The sequence below is a fragment of the Falco punctatus genome, assembly GCF_963210335.1.
Source record: "Falco punctatus genome assembly, chromosome: 2".
In the NCBI taxonomy this organism is placed as follows: domain Eukaryota; kingdom Metazoa; phylum Chordata; class Aves; order Falconiformes; family Falconidae; genus Falco; species Falco punctatus.
The window spans coordinates 66,372,080-66,389,392 of record NC_137581.1 but is presented as its reverse complement, the minus strand read 5'-3'; the positions used below and the strand labels follow the sequence as shown (position 1 = coordinate 66,389,392).

Below are 17,313 nucleotides of genomic sequence, written 5' to 3'. Positions count from 1 at the left end.
GGCTCATCTGTAGCGGTGCTGTTTCAAGGGAGTTGCATAGAAATCAGTGTTTGTTTTTTAAATAGAGACAATATCTTACCAGTCAAAGATGCATGCAAATTCAGCTTATGTTTTTATCTTTCCATTATGATCATTTCAGCATGATCAGTTACACTCTGCTAATGAAGACCTTCTGGCTCGTGTTGAAACACTGCAATGTAATACTAAGATGCTGGAAACTCAGATACTGGAGATGCAAAGAGCCAAGGCAAAGGCTGACAAAGAACTAGAAGCTGAAAAGCTTCTAAAAGAACAGAAAACAAAGGTAGTACTCTGTAGAGATGGCAAATGGGCTTAAGCATTATTTCACTGGATTTGACTTCTGTTAGACCTTTGTAAACTGTGGTTTTATAGAACAAGTTCCATACTTTCTCTTCTTGTTATTTGACTTGGTCTTTTTTGAAGGCTTCGTCTGTTCATTGAAATAACTTTGCAAGGCTTTCACTTCAAGTAGATCGGGGATTCTTACAGAATGTGAAAAAGACTTCATAATCATCTGGGTTTTTCTTTGGTTCCCAGTGATTTCCTAAAAAATGAATCAGTTGTCTCTGTACAACCTAAGTGTGTGTGTGTAAGTGTAAATAGATGCTGACATCTGTTCTGAAATTGAACTGCTTAATTGAGAAGTATTTGAATTTCAGGAACATACTGGTGCTCTCCGAGAAATGGAGGAGCTTCAGATGCAACTTCAGAAGGAAAAGAAACATCTGCAGAAAACCATGCAAGAGCTAGAGCTGGCCAGAAAGGTAGAGCTGCTGTTCATGTTAATGTTTAATATAGATTTTGGCCCATCTTACTGTGTTGAATGCCTCCCTTTGTGTTCTGATGATTTTAAAGCCCAAGGCTTGTAAAAGGGAAAATGCGGGCTTTTACACCAGTTTTGTGTTCAGAGAGTTGATGTATACTTTTGGGTTTGGGGGCTTTTGTCTTTCTTTGTTTTAGCCTGTTTGGGTTATGTGGCCTCTCGTGAGTAGAAATAGGAATAGAATTCGGATGTCTGGAGTACTTGCATGGTGTGCTATTCAGAAGCTGCCCTTATTGTAAGGACTGAAAAATGATAGAAACTCATATATGCAAAATACACACTGGTAGAACTAGCAACGGGTTTTTCAAAGCTTCTGGTTCTTGTTTGAAAACAGATTATTTACTGAGGGCATGGACACTTTATGGATGGGTGTTACTTGTGAATATGGATATTTACAAAATGTTTGTTAGATGGGCAATATAGCTTTTTAATACAATTTTTTAAAAAATAAATTCTTAGCAGCCAAAGCAGATTGTAAGCTTTAACTTCATTGTGTGTAACTTGCAGGATGCTCAGAAAAGTACACTGATGGATATGGAAATAGCTGACTATGAAAGGCTAGTAAAAGAACTTAATCAGAAGATTACTGATAAAGACAACAGAATAGAAGATCTTGAGCAAGAGACAGGGATTCAGAAACAGAAGCAAGAGACTCTACAGGAAGAAATAAGTGAGTAAACTATAAACGGCAAGTAACTATGGTATAGTTGGTGATGGTAGAAAATGCAATTCAGAAACAACAACTCAGGCTGATGAGTGAGAGGGAATGCTAAACAGTTACATAGTCAAAATTACTTTTCCATAAAGGAAACTTTACTAGGTTATCAGTCCCTTGATCTAGTGTTGCTCTAGTAAAAGCCAGTTTCTTCCCTGATTAAGTTACTCGTAAGTTCTGAAAGTCAGTGACTAATGGGGGTTTTCTACTACACTATAAAACTTTACTACTTAGCACGTGGTTAAACATTCCATTTCTTCCAGTCCTTGAGTGTAAGTCTTAAAATAATTTCATTTGTTTGAAGGTAGTTGTGATACTTGGAAATAGGATACTGCATTTTCTGTAGGATATGTGTTTGCAAATTTTGAAAAAGCTGTCAGAATTTGCTTAAATATTTTCCAGTATTTTTAAGGAAATACAGGAGGGGGAGTTTCATTTGCATGTAACTGCTATTTTCTGCATTAGAGTCACTTCAGTTAACTATGCAACAGGATGAGGAAAGAAATGCCAAGATAAAACAACTCCTGGTGAAAACCAAGAAAGAACTGGCAGATTCAAAACAAGCTGTAAGTCCAGATGTTAATGACTCTATTCCATTTCTAAACCAACTTTAAAAAAATGAGCTGGTAGCTGAATTATGAAGTTGCTGTGGTTTGGTGTTTTTAAATAACCAGATAATTTTATTGTGCAGGAAAATGACCATCTAATGTTGCAGGCATCATTACAAGGGGAACTGGAAGCCAGTCAACAACAAGTGGAAGCCTATAAGGCAAGAAACTTCACTTCTTTGTTAGTATAAGGTTTCTTATTTAAGTATTAAGGGTTTGATTTCCACTGGGCAGATGGAATATAGGCTGAAGAATGAGAAGGTGTTGTTTTTACTAGAAGGATACTGTTTCTTTTTCTTAAATGAGTTTTTTCTGTTTGGTGCTGGTTTACCCTTTCTTGTTCCTCTTTCCCTTTTCACCAGAGAGGACTGTGTAGTTTGAAGCTTGTAACTGGGATATGGTTTAAAATATTTTCTTCAGAAATGGAAGTTGCTCAGTTTAAAAACAAAAGGATGTAACATTGTCAGCAAAAATCTTAAGTGTTGTCCATCTGTATAAATGTTGATGATTGGGCAGAATAGGAATTGAATATAATGAAAGTTAGCAGGGAAGTGAAGGGAGAGGGGTTGGCTTTCTTAAATGCTGCCACCCCACCACTGTAGTTTTATCTCCAATTCTGTCTTTAAACATCATAATTTTTGTAATGAGGTATGTGGTAACCCATGTCTATTTTCTATTCTGTTTTTATTGGATTTTAATTATATATTCACCAGTTCTGTGCAGGAATGCCTGTAGCAGAATCCTATGTTCTCTGTAGCACATTCCTTGGAGACGGAAGAAAAAAGTTAGTCAGACTGAAGTGTTGAACTAACTTTTTCAGATTCAAGTGGCTGTACTAACATCAGAAAAGCATAAAGTTCAGGAACACCTGCGAACTTCTTCGGAGCAACACCAGCGTATGTTGAATGCCTACCAACAAAAAATTGCAACCCTGCAAGAAGAGTGCAGAGCAGCCCAGGTACTCTAGTGGAAGAAGTAATGTCAGAAGCTTTAAAAGGGAGATTTGCTGCACTCTGTCTGCTTCTCTAAAAGTATTTTGCAGATCTTTCCCTCTTCTCTTTTTTTCTGTCAAGAACTGGGAATTACTCCAGTGCTTAATCTATTTGAGTGGTGGTATAGAGGGCAAGCCAGACTCTTGTCCTGGTTGTCATATATCACTGGTGGAACATCTGGACTGCGCTCCTGTATTTCCAGTAGGGAAAACCTTGTGGTGGTAGTCAGAGTTTATTTAAGACAATCAGCAAGTATACACTGCGGGGAACAGATGTCTTTAAAGAAAAGAGGAGAACAAACAAAAAAAATGCTGTTTCCTCCATATAAAACCAGTTAACACAGATACCACTTTAAACAAAAAACAAAAAAAATAAACCTGTGAAAAATACTTGCAAGCACCTTTTAATGTGCTGCTAATATGTGCAGCTTCTTCATTGGCAGCTGAGCTACGTGTGAAACTGACACTATTACTGAGGGTTTTGTTATTTCTAGGTTTTTGTCCATATGACACTGTCAGATGTTCCTGGAGTCTAGACTTTGCGTTGGAGACAGACAGATTCAGAATACAGTAGGACTGTTATGTTCAAACTATCTTCGTGGAGATTACTCTATGGCCCCTTTTGTTGATAGGCGTGCATCCTGCAGATAAGTAACAGCTGAATGCAGTATCTCAAAAAAAGGTCTACATTTTAAAAAGATGAACTGAAATGGACAAACTTTGTGGCTGCTGCTACCACAGGAAGCTTGCCTGAGTTGTACTGGTAGATATGGATCATGGTATTACAAATGTGGTCTTCATAACTGTGTACCTATCCATGGTGGCTTGCTCCTTGATGTTGTGAAACCCGTAAGGGTGTAGATCTTCCATGATGGCATGGCTTGAAGCTGTTGGAAGGTTAGCCTTCCTCTTTAGGTGCTCTACATCTAGAAAACAGATGTTATCACAAGGTTATGAACAAAGGAAAATTCTGTCTAAAGGAAAGGTGGACACAAAAACAGATGGTAGGTTAGAAGGCAGAAGTCATGCTGACGTTTAAGGCTGTGTACCTGAGGACTTAGGAATATTCTAGCTCACATAGTTTGATGAAGAAAAGAGAAGGATTAATTTAAAGAAAATGGCCACTAATGTTACAGGCTCCAGAAAAGCTGGAGGAGTGGCTTATCAGGGTCAGCACTGTGGAATTCCACTCACCAGTTCAGCTGAAGAAAAAATTTCCAAAATACTCATCTTGGATATGAGAACATTTTAGTTTTAGCGTCTCAAGGGTTACTAATGAATCCATGAGCTTTTCCTAATATCCAAGAATGAAAAACTGCACCTGTGTGTTCTTGGAGGTGTATACAACATGAGTACTTGAAGAATAGGAATTATTCTTGCTGTATAGTGTACAGTCAAGGATGAAGCTACTATGTTGTGAGGTAATTTTCTGTACATCCACAGAAACTTGTGTATCAGCTGAATTTGGAGGAGAAGACAGATCAAACACCCTAACAATCAACTAGAATATTGTATCTTGTGCTTATATAAATCCATTACAAGACGGATTTAACTCCTCAAAACCATGCAGAATTTCAAGGCATACTAGATTTTTGTCACCTGGGTAGCATAAAAGGAGAACAGAATGATCCCTTTTTTTTCCTTCACTTTTGCCTTCATTTAAAGCCGTTTGATAGAACCCCTTGCTTGTGAACCTCTGTTAATGCAATTTTTGAATTTGCAAGTACTCTTTCTTTAATACTGGGATGTTGCAAATCAGTGTCTCTCTTTTTAAGTTTTCTCTTTTTATGATATTCAGTTACAGTCTAAAGAAACATGATCTTTATGGTAGTCACTATTTTAATTATCCATTTAAAAGAAGAAGATGCAACAGGTCGTTCTTTAATTTTTTTTCAATGTAAGATGCATTTCATGTTAGAGAAATAAGGGAGCAATAGTTAATAGCATAACTTACTAAGGGTTTGTTTTCTATGTGATAGGCTGAACAAGCATCTATTACATCTGAATTTGAGAGCTACAAAGTTCGTGTTCATAATGTTCTAAAACAGCAAAAGAATAAATCTGTTTCTCAGACAGAATCTGAGGGAGCCAAACACGAAAGGTAAAACTAAAATTTTTATATACATACAGAAAAATACTGACACTTGAGTTACTGAACTTGCCTTTGCTAGTTGCTGATCAACAAGGGAGTTCCACTGTTTAGCCCTTCACTTCAATAAGGAAAATACCAGAAGGGAGACAGTTTGCTTGCCCAGTTACTTTGGGTTTAAAAAAAGAAATCAAACCAAACCCTCTTTATTTTCATAAACTTTATCTCAGCCTGTAATCTAACTGTGGCTCTGCCAATCTGAACAGAAGAAAGATCATCAATTTGTATCGTTTTTATAAGTTATTGGTAGCTGTCTTTGGTGACAGACTGGGTGTTTATGTGCAAGATGTCAGTTCATATGCAGAGCTTAGAACAGTGCATGCAATTGCGGCAGAAAATCCACCAGAGGGTGACCTGTGCTTTGTTAGAGTACTTGGGGTTTATTGTTGGTTTGAGGGTTTTTAAATACATCTTAGCTTTTCCTTTCTTGGAAGGAAGCAAACTGCAAGAGTTCCATTTCTTTGTCTCTCTTTTTTGCAGAATTTTAAGTTCTGGTTTTGTTAGGTTTTTGTGAAAGAGGGTCACCATCAAAACAAAGTGGACAAGTAATTGAGCAATAAACAGATGATGTCGTTTTCAAAGAAATTATTTATAAGTGTCAACTCTTAAGGATTAATGAGATCTACAGTTCATGAGATAGTGGAGATGTATGCATATATTAATACAGAAAGTATAAAAGGAGAATGTGTGTGACTTAAGACTTTTTTTCTCCTAGTGTTTCTAATTTTATTTTTGACAAAGAGAGTTTATCCGGGTTTAGGGATTGATGTTGCTTTCTATTGCTTTGCTTAAAATCTATTCCAGCCATTTGTCTGCTGTATTCAGTCTCATTGAATGATGTGCATTTAGAAAACAAACAAAAAAACCTCCACCACTTCTAAGAAGAAACTGTTTGCCACATCTGCGTCTCATACTATTCCCCTGCCAGCTGGAAGTAGAAAATTGTATCAGTCACACTTTCTACCCCAATAATTATATTGCCAGCAGTTCAGGAAGAATGTGATAAACCTATTTGTGCATACATTGAAACAGGATCAGAACTTTTCCTAATTGTTTCTGCTGCAGTTGCATTCTAAGATTATATTGTCATAGTGCTGTATTGATTTAATTAATAAATAAGCAATTTGGAACAGCTATCCAAAGTGTTGTGGATATAATATAGGTTTTGAAATAATATAACTATTTTTAAATGTATGTTGCTTATTTGTTTTTCTTCCCTTCGTAGAGAACAGTTGGAAATGGTGATAGATCAACTTAAAGTTAAGCTGCAAGACGCTCAGCATAATTCACAGATAAATGCATCTGAACTCCAGGCATTGCAGTCTGAACATGACACCCTGCTGGAAAGACACAATAAGATGCTGCAAGAGACTGTTGCAAAAGAGGCAGAGCTCCGTGAAAAGTATGGGTTGCAGATAAATAGATATAAGTTCACACAAAATCAAATATCTATAAGGGCTGGGCATGTAGTTGCCTATAATTATACTTCCCAAAGAAAGGGCATAATTGTGGACAAAGTTAAAGGAATTTCCAAAAGGATTATTAGCTGTTTTTCTTGAGCCTTCAGAAGTTTCAGCAATGAAAATGAAGTAATAGCTGATCAGGGAATTTGAGATTTCTGAAAGCTTTTTACCTGTTAACTATCAGATTTAAAAATTAATGTTTTTTAAGTCCAGCACTCAGCACTACATTTGTGTTAGACTGCTCAACTAAATTTTACAGATGTTTCTTACTGGAAAAATAAGGTAGTTAAATGCACAGCAAACTATTTCACTGGCAAAATATCCAGTCCTGTGTCCACTAAGTGCCTTTCTTCCAGAAAGTATCGGGTTTTAACCTTAAGCTTGCCACAATCTTAATTTGCTAATTCTTTCAAAATGAATGCAATCTGTTTAACCTGTATCACTTCTTGAAAAGTCACTTGACTGCCTAATACTTGAGCTTTTCAGAAAAGGGTCTTTCCTTGTCTGGTCTTTTCTATCTAGGGTACAAAGAAGTTCACATGAAATATTTATTAGAAATTACATCTTAGTATTAGGAACTGTTGACTTCTTGTCACTTTCTTTGTACCGTTTTATCTGTTCCCGATAGCCATGTGATGGTTCATTGTAACCAACTAAATTAAATCCTTCTGCATTTTTATGGAAACAACCCATATCACAGCAGGTTCCCTTTATGCTCAGAGAGACTTGCTACTATGGCTATATTTAAGTTTGTATGCTTATAAGGGCAAGTCCTATGTTTAGTTTTTGCATACGTGCGTTTATTTGCTTGTGACAATTCTGTCACGCTTCTGGAGTACCTCCAAAACAAGTACAGTTGATATTACTAATATTTTTCTGCTAACAACTACGCTCTTCTACCCTCTCTTGCACTGAAAGTTGAAGCTTAAAAAAAATTAAATTTGGCTTCTTAGAAGCAGGTTTTCAGAAGTCCTGCGTAAGTGTTTGGTAAATAAATGGTAAAGGAAGTAGAGTGTAAAGTAAGTGACATACCCTGTATGACACTATAAATAGTCATGTTGCAGTTCTAGAATTTAAGAATGTTTAGACCGCAGTGTCTTTTAATACCTTAATGTTTTCACAAAGATGTCTGAATTTACTGTTCTCTAACACAAGTGTTTATATAGCACAGTGCATTCATATGATAAGTAGTAAGTAACTTTTTCAATCTGCGATTTTCCCTGTAAAAAGAGGAACTTAAATGGAAAAAAGTTGCACAGTAATTCTAAAATTATCATCTAAATGAAAACTGAAAACTCCTTTAAACTCTAGAAAGTTTGAAATTTAAAATGACAAAACTAAAATGATGACATTTGCTGTTCATTGATGTATACGCTGTTTTCAGGCTCTGCACAATACAATCTGAGAACATGGTCATGAAAGCAGAGCATGCCCAGACTGTGAGTCAGCTGACAGCCCAGAATGAAGCTCTCCGGAACAATTTCAGAGATCAAGTCAGGAACCTGCAAGAAGAGCACAGGAAGACAGTAGAGACTCTTCAGCAGCAACTCTCCAGAGTAGAAGCTCAGTTCTTCCAACTCAAGAGTGAACCAAGCACTAGAGGTAACTTTCAGTCATAATACCAGGTTTTCTTGGGTTAAATACAAATTTGTGTACCTGAGTCTGAATCTAAAACATTGTTGTGGTGTGTGGTTCTGTAATACACCAGAAACTTTTTCTGGAGAATCTGCAACATGTCGTATCAATCCACCCACCAAGTAAGGAACGTATCTTTGTTATTACTGTCCCTTCATAACCTTAGGGTACTTGAATTCATCCAGAGGAGGGCAACAAGCAAAGGGCTCGAAGGAATATCCTGTGAGGAGCAGCTAAGGACTCTGGGTTTGTCTAGGTTGGGGAAAAAGAGTCTGAGGCGTGACCTCATTGGTTCTCCACATGGAGAGGGAGGCGCTGAGCATTTCTCCCTGGTCGTCTTCCTGCTACCCACATGTGGGAATGGTTCCAAGCTTTGCCAGGGAGGTTTAGACTGGACACTGGGAAGCATTTCTTTACTGAGCAGGTGGTCAAACCGTGGAACAGGCTTCCTAGAGAGGTGGTCAATGTCCCAAGCCTGACAGTGTTTAAGAGGCAGTTGGACAGTGCCCTTAATAACGTGCTTTAACTTTTTGGTCAGCCCTGAATTAGTTAAGCAGTTGAACTAGATGGTCGTTCTGGGTCCCTTTCAATTGGAACTATTCCACCCTGTTGTAGAATTTGCATCACTTGTTACCTCTTCTGCAGTATGCGCATTGTCAAACAGATGGAGGGAAATTGCTTTGTAAATATTAGGTCTTCTTCCTACCAGTTTGTCTCAGATTTTGAAGCATCCTGGACCTCCGCTTCAAGTATGAGGGGATACAGCTAAAGAAAAGCATATTGAAAGCAGTTTTAACAATGTTTATTATTGGTATATTTGCTATTTGATCCCTCTTCTAATTTATGGGTTTACTGTGTTCAAGCTCAAGTGCTATTTTTGTATCTGTAAAGTTACTAATTAAGATGTAGTTGGACATTTGCCAAGCACCAGTAACAATTTAAGAAGTTACTGTTTCCGTCTGTTAGTGAAGCAGAAGGATAGTGCACACAGTATTAGAACAGTTTGCACCTTCCACAGGACTGGTTGAAAGAAGGCCAATTCTGTTTGGCATTAAACATTTGACACCTTCATCACAGCTACAGCAAGAGTTGCATGAAGGTTTCATAGTCACCGAAATAAAAATTGCCAATCAAGTTTGGATTTAGAAACAGACTTTGGTTCAATGGTCATTTGGAAGTGAAAGGCTGTATTTTCTATTATAAATTTTATACGTGTATCTGGCTTTCTCCGTTTTCTTCACCTTTCATCCTCCTGCTTTTTGAAGATTGTTTTATGTACTTCCTTCCAATCTGATACAGTCACACCTATGAAATAGCTCTATCAGTTTCATTCTGATGATGGACATCAGTAAGTATCTTTCAGGTCCAACTGTTTCAAATCCAGCAACGAAGAACTTAAGAGAACGGCAAAACACTGACCTTCCTGTTCTCGATGTGCACACTGTAGCTAGGGAAGAGGGAGAAGGCATGGAAACAACAGACACAGAGTCTGTTTCTTCAGCCAGCACCTATGTACCATCCTTGGAACAACTTCTAAACTCCCCAGAAGCAAACCTTGGTAGGTAGAACATGTGACTTCTTGAAGCACTTGCCTTCGTAAGTTGCAGAAGTTTGTACCCTCAAAATATGAGGAACATAGTGTTTTCATGCTTTTAGGTGCAAGACACAAGATTACATGTGCCACCGAGTTTATACTATCCTGAATTTCTGTATTTTTTTCCTTTAGTAATGACTAAGAATAAAACATTGCAACAGGTTTTAATGATTTTAAAATGTCATATTTGTGAATTTCTAAAGGGAAAAGACTGGAAGAGCAAGTCAGTGAATAGTTACAGAACTTGTGTTCTGGACTAGTCTCTACAAGAGGCAATTAGGTGCCAATTTATAAATGAAAGGGATAAAATGGCTGTTCATCTTATTGTGGCCTATTAGAACAGGAATTTATTCATAGTTTTACTAGGAAAATGAAAGCCAGCATGAAGCACAGTGTTCTAAGAGTCCCCTAAGAGATGGTCGCATCTAATCATGCTTTAAGAGTCTACTGAACACTTTGTGGAGGACTGTTGGAAATCATCTATGAATAGGAAACAAGGGGTAAATTAAAACATGTATCTTGATGCACATAGAACTGATTTGCCAATCCTCTTCTAATATATCTATATCTATATAAAAATAGACAGCAAAACAAGCATACAGCAGCAGCAATGATGCCTATTAATTTTGCAGTCTGACTTTGCATGGATTTTGTTTCTGAGAAGCTACAACCTTACCATTAGGACTTGATTAATGTATAAAGTAGATGCAAGTGCTTTTTCCTTCTCTCTGTTTTCTTTTCCAATTAAATGCAGAACCGTCTCAGTGGCAAACAGAACTTAGCAAGGATGAACTGATTCAGAAACTAAACACAACAGCAAAGAGTGCTGAGCACTTGAATGAATTGCTTCGTGAATCAGAAGCAACCAATGCAATCCTAATGGAACAGATAAAGGTTAGCAGACATGCAGGAAATGTGGGGACAGCTCTAATTTCTGTGATCTGTTTCTTAGACAAAATGTTTACCACCATATGATCTGTGTCTTAGACAAAATGTTTAACACCGAATATGTTTCAGAAAATCCCAATATATAAAAATCTGGTGATGCCAAACAATTTTAGAAGGGCTTTTATTCCACAAGACTAATTAACACTTCCAGAGTTGACTTCATGTTTTTGAGGGGTTTTCCCCACAATTTCTAGTCAAGGGTGAGTGGAGTAGAAGCTTGCTACAAAAAAAAAAAAAAAAAAAAAAAAAAACCAAAACACCACCACCCTCAAGAGTTTGCAAGTTTAATGTTTAGTGAAGTGCCTTTACTGTTTTCATGTAGATGAAAGCAGTAGATCCCAAGGGAAGCATTGTCTGCTTTCTTTTCCTGTAACCCCTTTTAGCTGTCTTAAGTTAAATGATACTTGTTTAGAGATACAGTTACTAATAGAGTTTGATTTGATTGTACCTCCCGAGTTTTCTGAAGATGTTTTTTGAAGTTAACATACTCTTTAAGCATGCTAAGGTCTCTTTTATAAAATGTTTCTTAATGAATGATAATATTGTTAAATCTTTGATCCACATTGCTTATTTAACTGTTCAACCCTTCATCACTAAAATTGAATAGTTTGTACTGTATATCATTATAACTACTGCACACATTTTATCAAAAAAGGTTATTTTTGATTAATAAGAAGTTGTTTCTGGACAGCATTATCATGTGTCTGATTTTCACTGCATTTTTGTCCAGAATAAGTTGCACACATTGTTCTTTTTGAAGGAAGCTGTATACTTAGCTTTTTAGCTCTTCAAAAGACTTTGGTTCAATTGCACATTATATGAAGAAAAGAATATTGCGTATTTTTTTCCCTCATCTGCAGCTTCTTAAGAGTGAAATAAGAAGATTGGAAAGAAATCAAGAGAGAGAAAAGTCTGTGGCTAATTTAGAATACTTGAAGAATGTTCTATTGCAGTTCATATTTCTAAAACCAGGAAGTGAGAGAGAAAGGCTGCTCCCAGTAATAGACACCATGTTGCAGCTCAGCCCTGAAGAGAAAGGGAAGCTAACTGCAATTGCCCAAGGTAGGTGGTGTTGCAAAAAAAGAAAAGTGGAAATAAAGGCAACTGAAGTTCCTTACTTTCTTTTATGTAGCCCTTTGAGGAGGAACAAAACTTAGCAGCATAATGCCAGTCAGCTAGCAGTGAAACCATTTTGCTCTGTTGGGAAGTTACTATTCCGTTTTCAGAAAACAGAACAAATACCCAAAAATATAAATAAAATTAAGTTAAAATATAATTTCTTCTGAAATGTACGTTTTAGGAAGACGATAGTAAGTTGTAGGACTTTAATGTGCTTTTGTTTTGAGTGAAGAGTTCTGTCAAATTGACCTTAAAGGTTAATATAAATGAATTACTTTCTTGGCAGGTGTTCTAAAAAGATAATTAAAAGTGGTCCTTTCAAGGCAGTACTGCAGATCTAATATTAGTTCCAGTATATTAACTTTAAAATTATCTCCAAGAAGATAGGTGCTTTTTGTTTAAGAAATAAAGGAACTAGTGAAGGAATGAAAAAGAGTTAAGCCTTTGCAAGAAATTAACCCAAGAGCTGACTGTATAATAATGTTCTGGCTCTGCTTCAGATACTGTTTGTCCCCTTAAAAACACTTTTTGATTGTCATTTCTCAATAACAACTTGCAGCTTCTTGTACTTCATTAGCAAGTAACCTATACTTCGTTTTAAAATCAATATGAAGAGCAAGTACCGTATGTATATGTAAGTACTTAAAACTTACGAACAAGATCACATGAATAAGTGAAGTGGCAAAATACTGTATTTCATGATAGGCTTTGTGTTTGGAAAGATGTGCTGTAAATTAAGTCCATAGAATTTTGATGATGTTTTGGTAGTCTAACAAACACTGATTGGATTTTTCTGAAGAAAGGTGATAGATGGCCTCTTCAAAACATCCTTAAGTACCCCTGAAGTAAAGTCAATTTGGTGATAAAATCCATGAACATTTCTATGGCAGCCCAAGAGTAAGCGTTGAATGTTACCTCCTCAACAAGTTTACGATGGCAGCATTTGAAAAAGAGCAGAGGCAAAGGGCGAAAAAAGGTCACATACATTAGACGTTGCGTCATTTAGTTAATAACCTTAGTTTAAACTGTGTTTTTTCTTCTTCCTCCAGGTGAGGAAGAGAGTTCCTCACGGCCCTCTGGGTGGGCCTCATACCTTCACAGCTGGTCGGGACTTCGATGAGACAGTGGGAACACTCAACTTTTAAACACATTCCACAGTGGCAAAATAGAAATCTTAATGTAGAACAACAATCTGTTGGTGTTATAGCACTGAACTACAGGGTTTTATTTCTGTGTGTTATTTTCAGCTTTTGGGGCTCTTCTAAGAAAGAAGCCTGCAGTAGCTCTGACAGACTGTTGTATAATATGCTCTGACAGCAGTTCAACTATTTCTCTTGTAAATGTTAAAGCTGATGATCAGTAGTATAATGAGAAATGACAAATTAATTGCAAATTGCTTGGAAACGTAATTTGATGAACCTGTCTGTGATGGCGCTTTTGAATAACTGGAATAACTAGACTTCAGACTTAAAGCATTTTAAAGTGTTTACAGTTTCTTTAACGTATTTTTTTCAGCTCGCTCATCTGTATTGTTAGTGTTATTCTCTGCATGTTGAAGAAATTAAAATTATTTCCTCTCTGCTGATGCTTACAAAATGTAAGATCATTGGGAAACAGAAATGGCATTTTCTGCTTTGACTTGACTAAATTTTTAGTCTTGGTTATATTTATTTCTTTCTGCAAAAGCTCGATTGAAAATATGAAGGCAGCGGTCCACAAAGTATAGACGGTGCCTAAAACTGTATGAAACACGATGCTTGGCACATGTAGAGTATGGTACTGTTGTAAAGATTAACGGCATCTATGGAAGTCTTGGGATAGTACTCCAAGAATCGGAGGTCATAAGTGAGCTGAAGCTTTGGGAGAAAGGGCCGAAGCTATGGCTTTTTAACCTGAGGCTGGAAGTTTGTGTTCAAGACCAGGAAGGAATGTTTCATTACTGTAGTGATGTCTGTACTTAGTAGAAGCAGTCTTTTCGTCTGCCTTAGTCATATTGAAGACACTAAAGGAAGAATCTGAGTCCATAGGTCAAACTCCTAAAAATAACTTCTGAGAGAAAAGGACGGAGCTTTTGTCAGTAGATGCATCTTTTAAATATTCTAAAGACTGAAGTTGTTATACCCTTCTCTCTCTTCTCTGTGTTTGCACACATCATTTGCACAAATCTTTTGCACAGATGAGATAATCTGTGTTCCAGGTTATTCAACAGAATGTTTCTTTTTCTTCAAGAAATATAAATATCTGCCATATAATTACTACTTCTGTTATCAGCACGGCATGTTTGTTTAGCTTCAGTCTTGTTTTCCCCTTTATCCACCTTGCTGCATTTCACCATTTCACCATCTTAATTTTTTTGAAAGTAATTAAAATACATACACATGTGTTTAAACCCTGCTTAACCTTTCAGCCAGGGTCTTTCCATCCCTTTCACTCATATTTTCATGCTGTCTGTGCTGTTTTACAGGGAAACATGCCCTGGTATACATACCAATACTAAACAATATTCTTCCTTTCCTATCTATCTTTAGGTGAAGTTGTGGAGGTATACTTCAAAATTCTCCTTAGTGTGTACTAAGTGGCTTTGAAGGCAGCTTAACCACCAGTGCTTCATTTGGCTTATGTTATGCCTTGGCTTCACCCAGTGCACAATTACTTCCTCAACCAACTGCTAGTTCTACTATTACTGGTACTGTGAAAATACCTCCCTTAGGAGCCTTGCAAAGAGTAGCTACCACCCACAAGCTGAGAAACCAAATGTATGAAGAGGTAAAAGTATATTTGTTGTAGTAATTTCAGAATTGCTAGTCTGAATAGATGTTTTCGTTGGAAATATCTTTGATGGCCTTTTCGTGTGGCCATCAGTTCAATAAAATTCAACTTTACCCAACAGAGTGCCTTTCTTTTTTCCTTGAATGTCTGTTTCTACTTGAGAAAATGCTGGTCAGGAGCAAGGTAGAAAACAAGGGGATGTTTACAGTAGCGTTAAAGAGAAGATTTTGTGCATCTGGTGTAGTAGCTACTGTCTTTTCTTTGGGATACAGTAACAGTGATGGATACTTCTGGATGAATGGAAAAGAAATTTGTTATGTGGGTTTTTTCAATTTTTTTTTTAAGGGTTCATTTAAAGTACTTTGTTAATAAATTGTCACCAACAATCTGACAATATCTGACATGGAGAAGAGGGATGCAGAAGGTATTAATGTGCTTGTTGGAAGGATTGCACTTAGTATTTTAACTTTAAATATTAGACACCTTATAAATCAGCACTCCTTCCTAATGTCAGCCTTAAAGTGGACTTAACGACCTCTTCCCTACTTCCCTGTGATAATTTTTTCTGTATCTGTGGTTGTCCTAGTGCAAAGATAGATGCTCTGTGGATGAAGAGGTAAGGTGGTTGGTTGGATTGAAGTGAGAGCTTGGTGTGTTTATCTTCTTGCCATCCATTTTATGTTAGGCTATGTTTATTATACAAATATGGGGTCAGAGAGGGGATCGTAAAGTGAAAAGAAGTTGACATAACAAATGGATGTAAGACAGTCAAATAAGAAAGCCTGATAATTAAAAGTTGACTTCCAACAGCTTTCATATAAATGTATATATGGTATATATGCTTAGTGGAAGAGAAATAACAATCTGATTACTTTTCAAACTGAATTTGATCTAAAATTTATCATACTGTCTTGCAAGGATGAGAAGGTGTGTGTTAGGTTCAAGAGCTTTCTTCCTGTCCCGTGTACCTCAGGCTCATCCTGAAGATCAAGGCTGGATTGAATAATGAAGACTAAAGATAGTAAAATGGAAAAATGCACATCAGTTATTGCTCCAGCAATTCAATCCACTTTTGTATTAGTAAATAATTTATTCTTTTTGCTGTCAGCTGACTGCCTGTAGGCGTCTTAAGACTCCAAGGTAAAGGTAATCAGTGTAAAAAGAAATGTGCTATTTTGGGCATGGGCACAGTCCCAGTCCTCTTATGATGGCCTTTGAAAGTGTTTTAAATTGATAAACTAGACTATGGGTAGCAGCTGTACACGAGTATAGGATTTGAGGGGGGGTTATCGTTCTATTGCTTGAAAATCAAAGCTTGTTCTGAGAACTTTCAGACCATTTCTGGAGCAGAGGTACCTATTTGTTCTTGGAACTCTTGCAAAGAGTTTAACATAGGAAAATGGCTTACAGTATTTTGGGTTGGAACTTGGTGTCATCCCCCACCCCACCCCACCCCCCCATCCTTTAGCCATCCCAAGATATTTGACTTCTGTGCTGCTTGACTTGAGCTACATTTCCTCTGTTTGGAGTACCTCTGAACACTGGCAGTAGCAAAACCATCCAAATAACTTTACAAAATAATAAACAGGTATTATAACTAGTTGCATCAAATTGTTGTCATCAAGCAATGACTTTTTTTTTTTTAAGCAATGGTGATACTGCTGATCTTGCAATATCTAGAAATGCTTGTGCTAAAATATGGTCCATATGTAGTAGAGAAGAATGGATTTGTCAGCAGGATTTGCCATCAGATTTGTTCCCTACATCTGCAGTTGAACAGTGATGACTGAAAAACTATTTCTGATGGGTAGGTTAGGCATTTGGAGTGGCTCAGGGAGAAGCTTATGTTTTTATGATAGGTGGAGCATAATCAGAATAGCCTGATAAACAGAAAGGATAACTGTATATTAACTCTTTTCATAGCTTAATCTATTGATGTAGACTAAGCTTTCAGTCTGAGTAGAGACCCTGAGCTTTTTTTAAAGTATCCCACTAAACGTTGCTGTGGACAAATTTCCATATTATGCAAGTGGCGTACAAGCCTCAAAAACGTGAGAGCAATACCATGATTTCCAAAAGTCATTAAGTTACTTTTTAAAGTACCTGTTTTGTGGTGCTGCCATAAGCTTTTTCTTTAGCTCTTGGTCTGTCTGTCCAATTACTGACCTTGTCATGGAAGCAGAAATTTATACAGCTAAATATGGAATTTTTATGATCAGTTTTGCAGGGGGTTGAGACTGATCTATAAAAGCCACCTCCCTGTTATTGCACAATCTCCTTCCATCTTCCAAGAATAGGTGAAACCAAATATACTAGGCATGTCTAAAATGCATGAAGCAGAAATTTGCCTTTGCTTTTATAAGGATGTCAGAATAATCACTACAATAAGTTTTAGTGTTCTGAGTAAACTACATACTATTTTTATGTATTTTTATGGCAATCAAATGGTGATCAAAGATTATTTTTGCAATTGAGTTG

At 36.9% G+C, this 17,313-nt stretch overlaps 1 protein-coding gene across 2 annotated transcripts in view; it reads left to right on the top strand.

Moving 5' to 3' along the window:
• Positions 1-14,955, top strand: part of GCC2 (GRIP and coiled-coil domain containing 2) — a 28,535-nt gene extending 13,580 nt beyond the window's left edge. For both annotated transcript variants that reach the window (XM_080377399.1, XM_080377398.1), the window contains 13 exons: positions 140-304; positions 681-785; positions 1,352-1,514; positions 2,025-2,125; positions 2,251-2,328; positions 2,988-3,125; positions 5,138-5,259; positions 6,533-6,709; positions 8,155-8,372; positions 9,769-9,963; positions 10,754-10,893; positions 11,808-12,009; positions 13,116-14,955. In XM_080377399.1, coding sequence (XP_080233525.1) covers positions 140-304; positions 681-785; positions 1,352-1,514; positions 2,025-2,125; positions 2,251-2,328; positions 2,988-3,125; positions 5,138-5,259; positions 6,533-6,709; positions 8,155-8,372; positions 9,769-9,963; positions 10,754-10,893; positions 11,808-12,009; positions 13,116-13,186 — 1,875 coding nt within the window. In that variant the 3' untranslated portion in view covers positions 13,187-14,955. The remainder of the gene's footprint in view (positions 1-139; positions 305-680; positions 786-1,351; positions 1,515-2,024; positions 2,126-2,250; positions 2,329-2,987; positions 3,126-5,137; positions 5,260-6,532; positions 6,710-8,154; positions 8,373-9,768; positions 9,964-10,753; positions 10,894-11,807; positions 12,010-13,115) is intronic.
• The last annotated feature ends 2,358 nt before the right edge of the window (positions 14,956-17,313 follow it).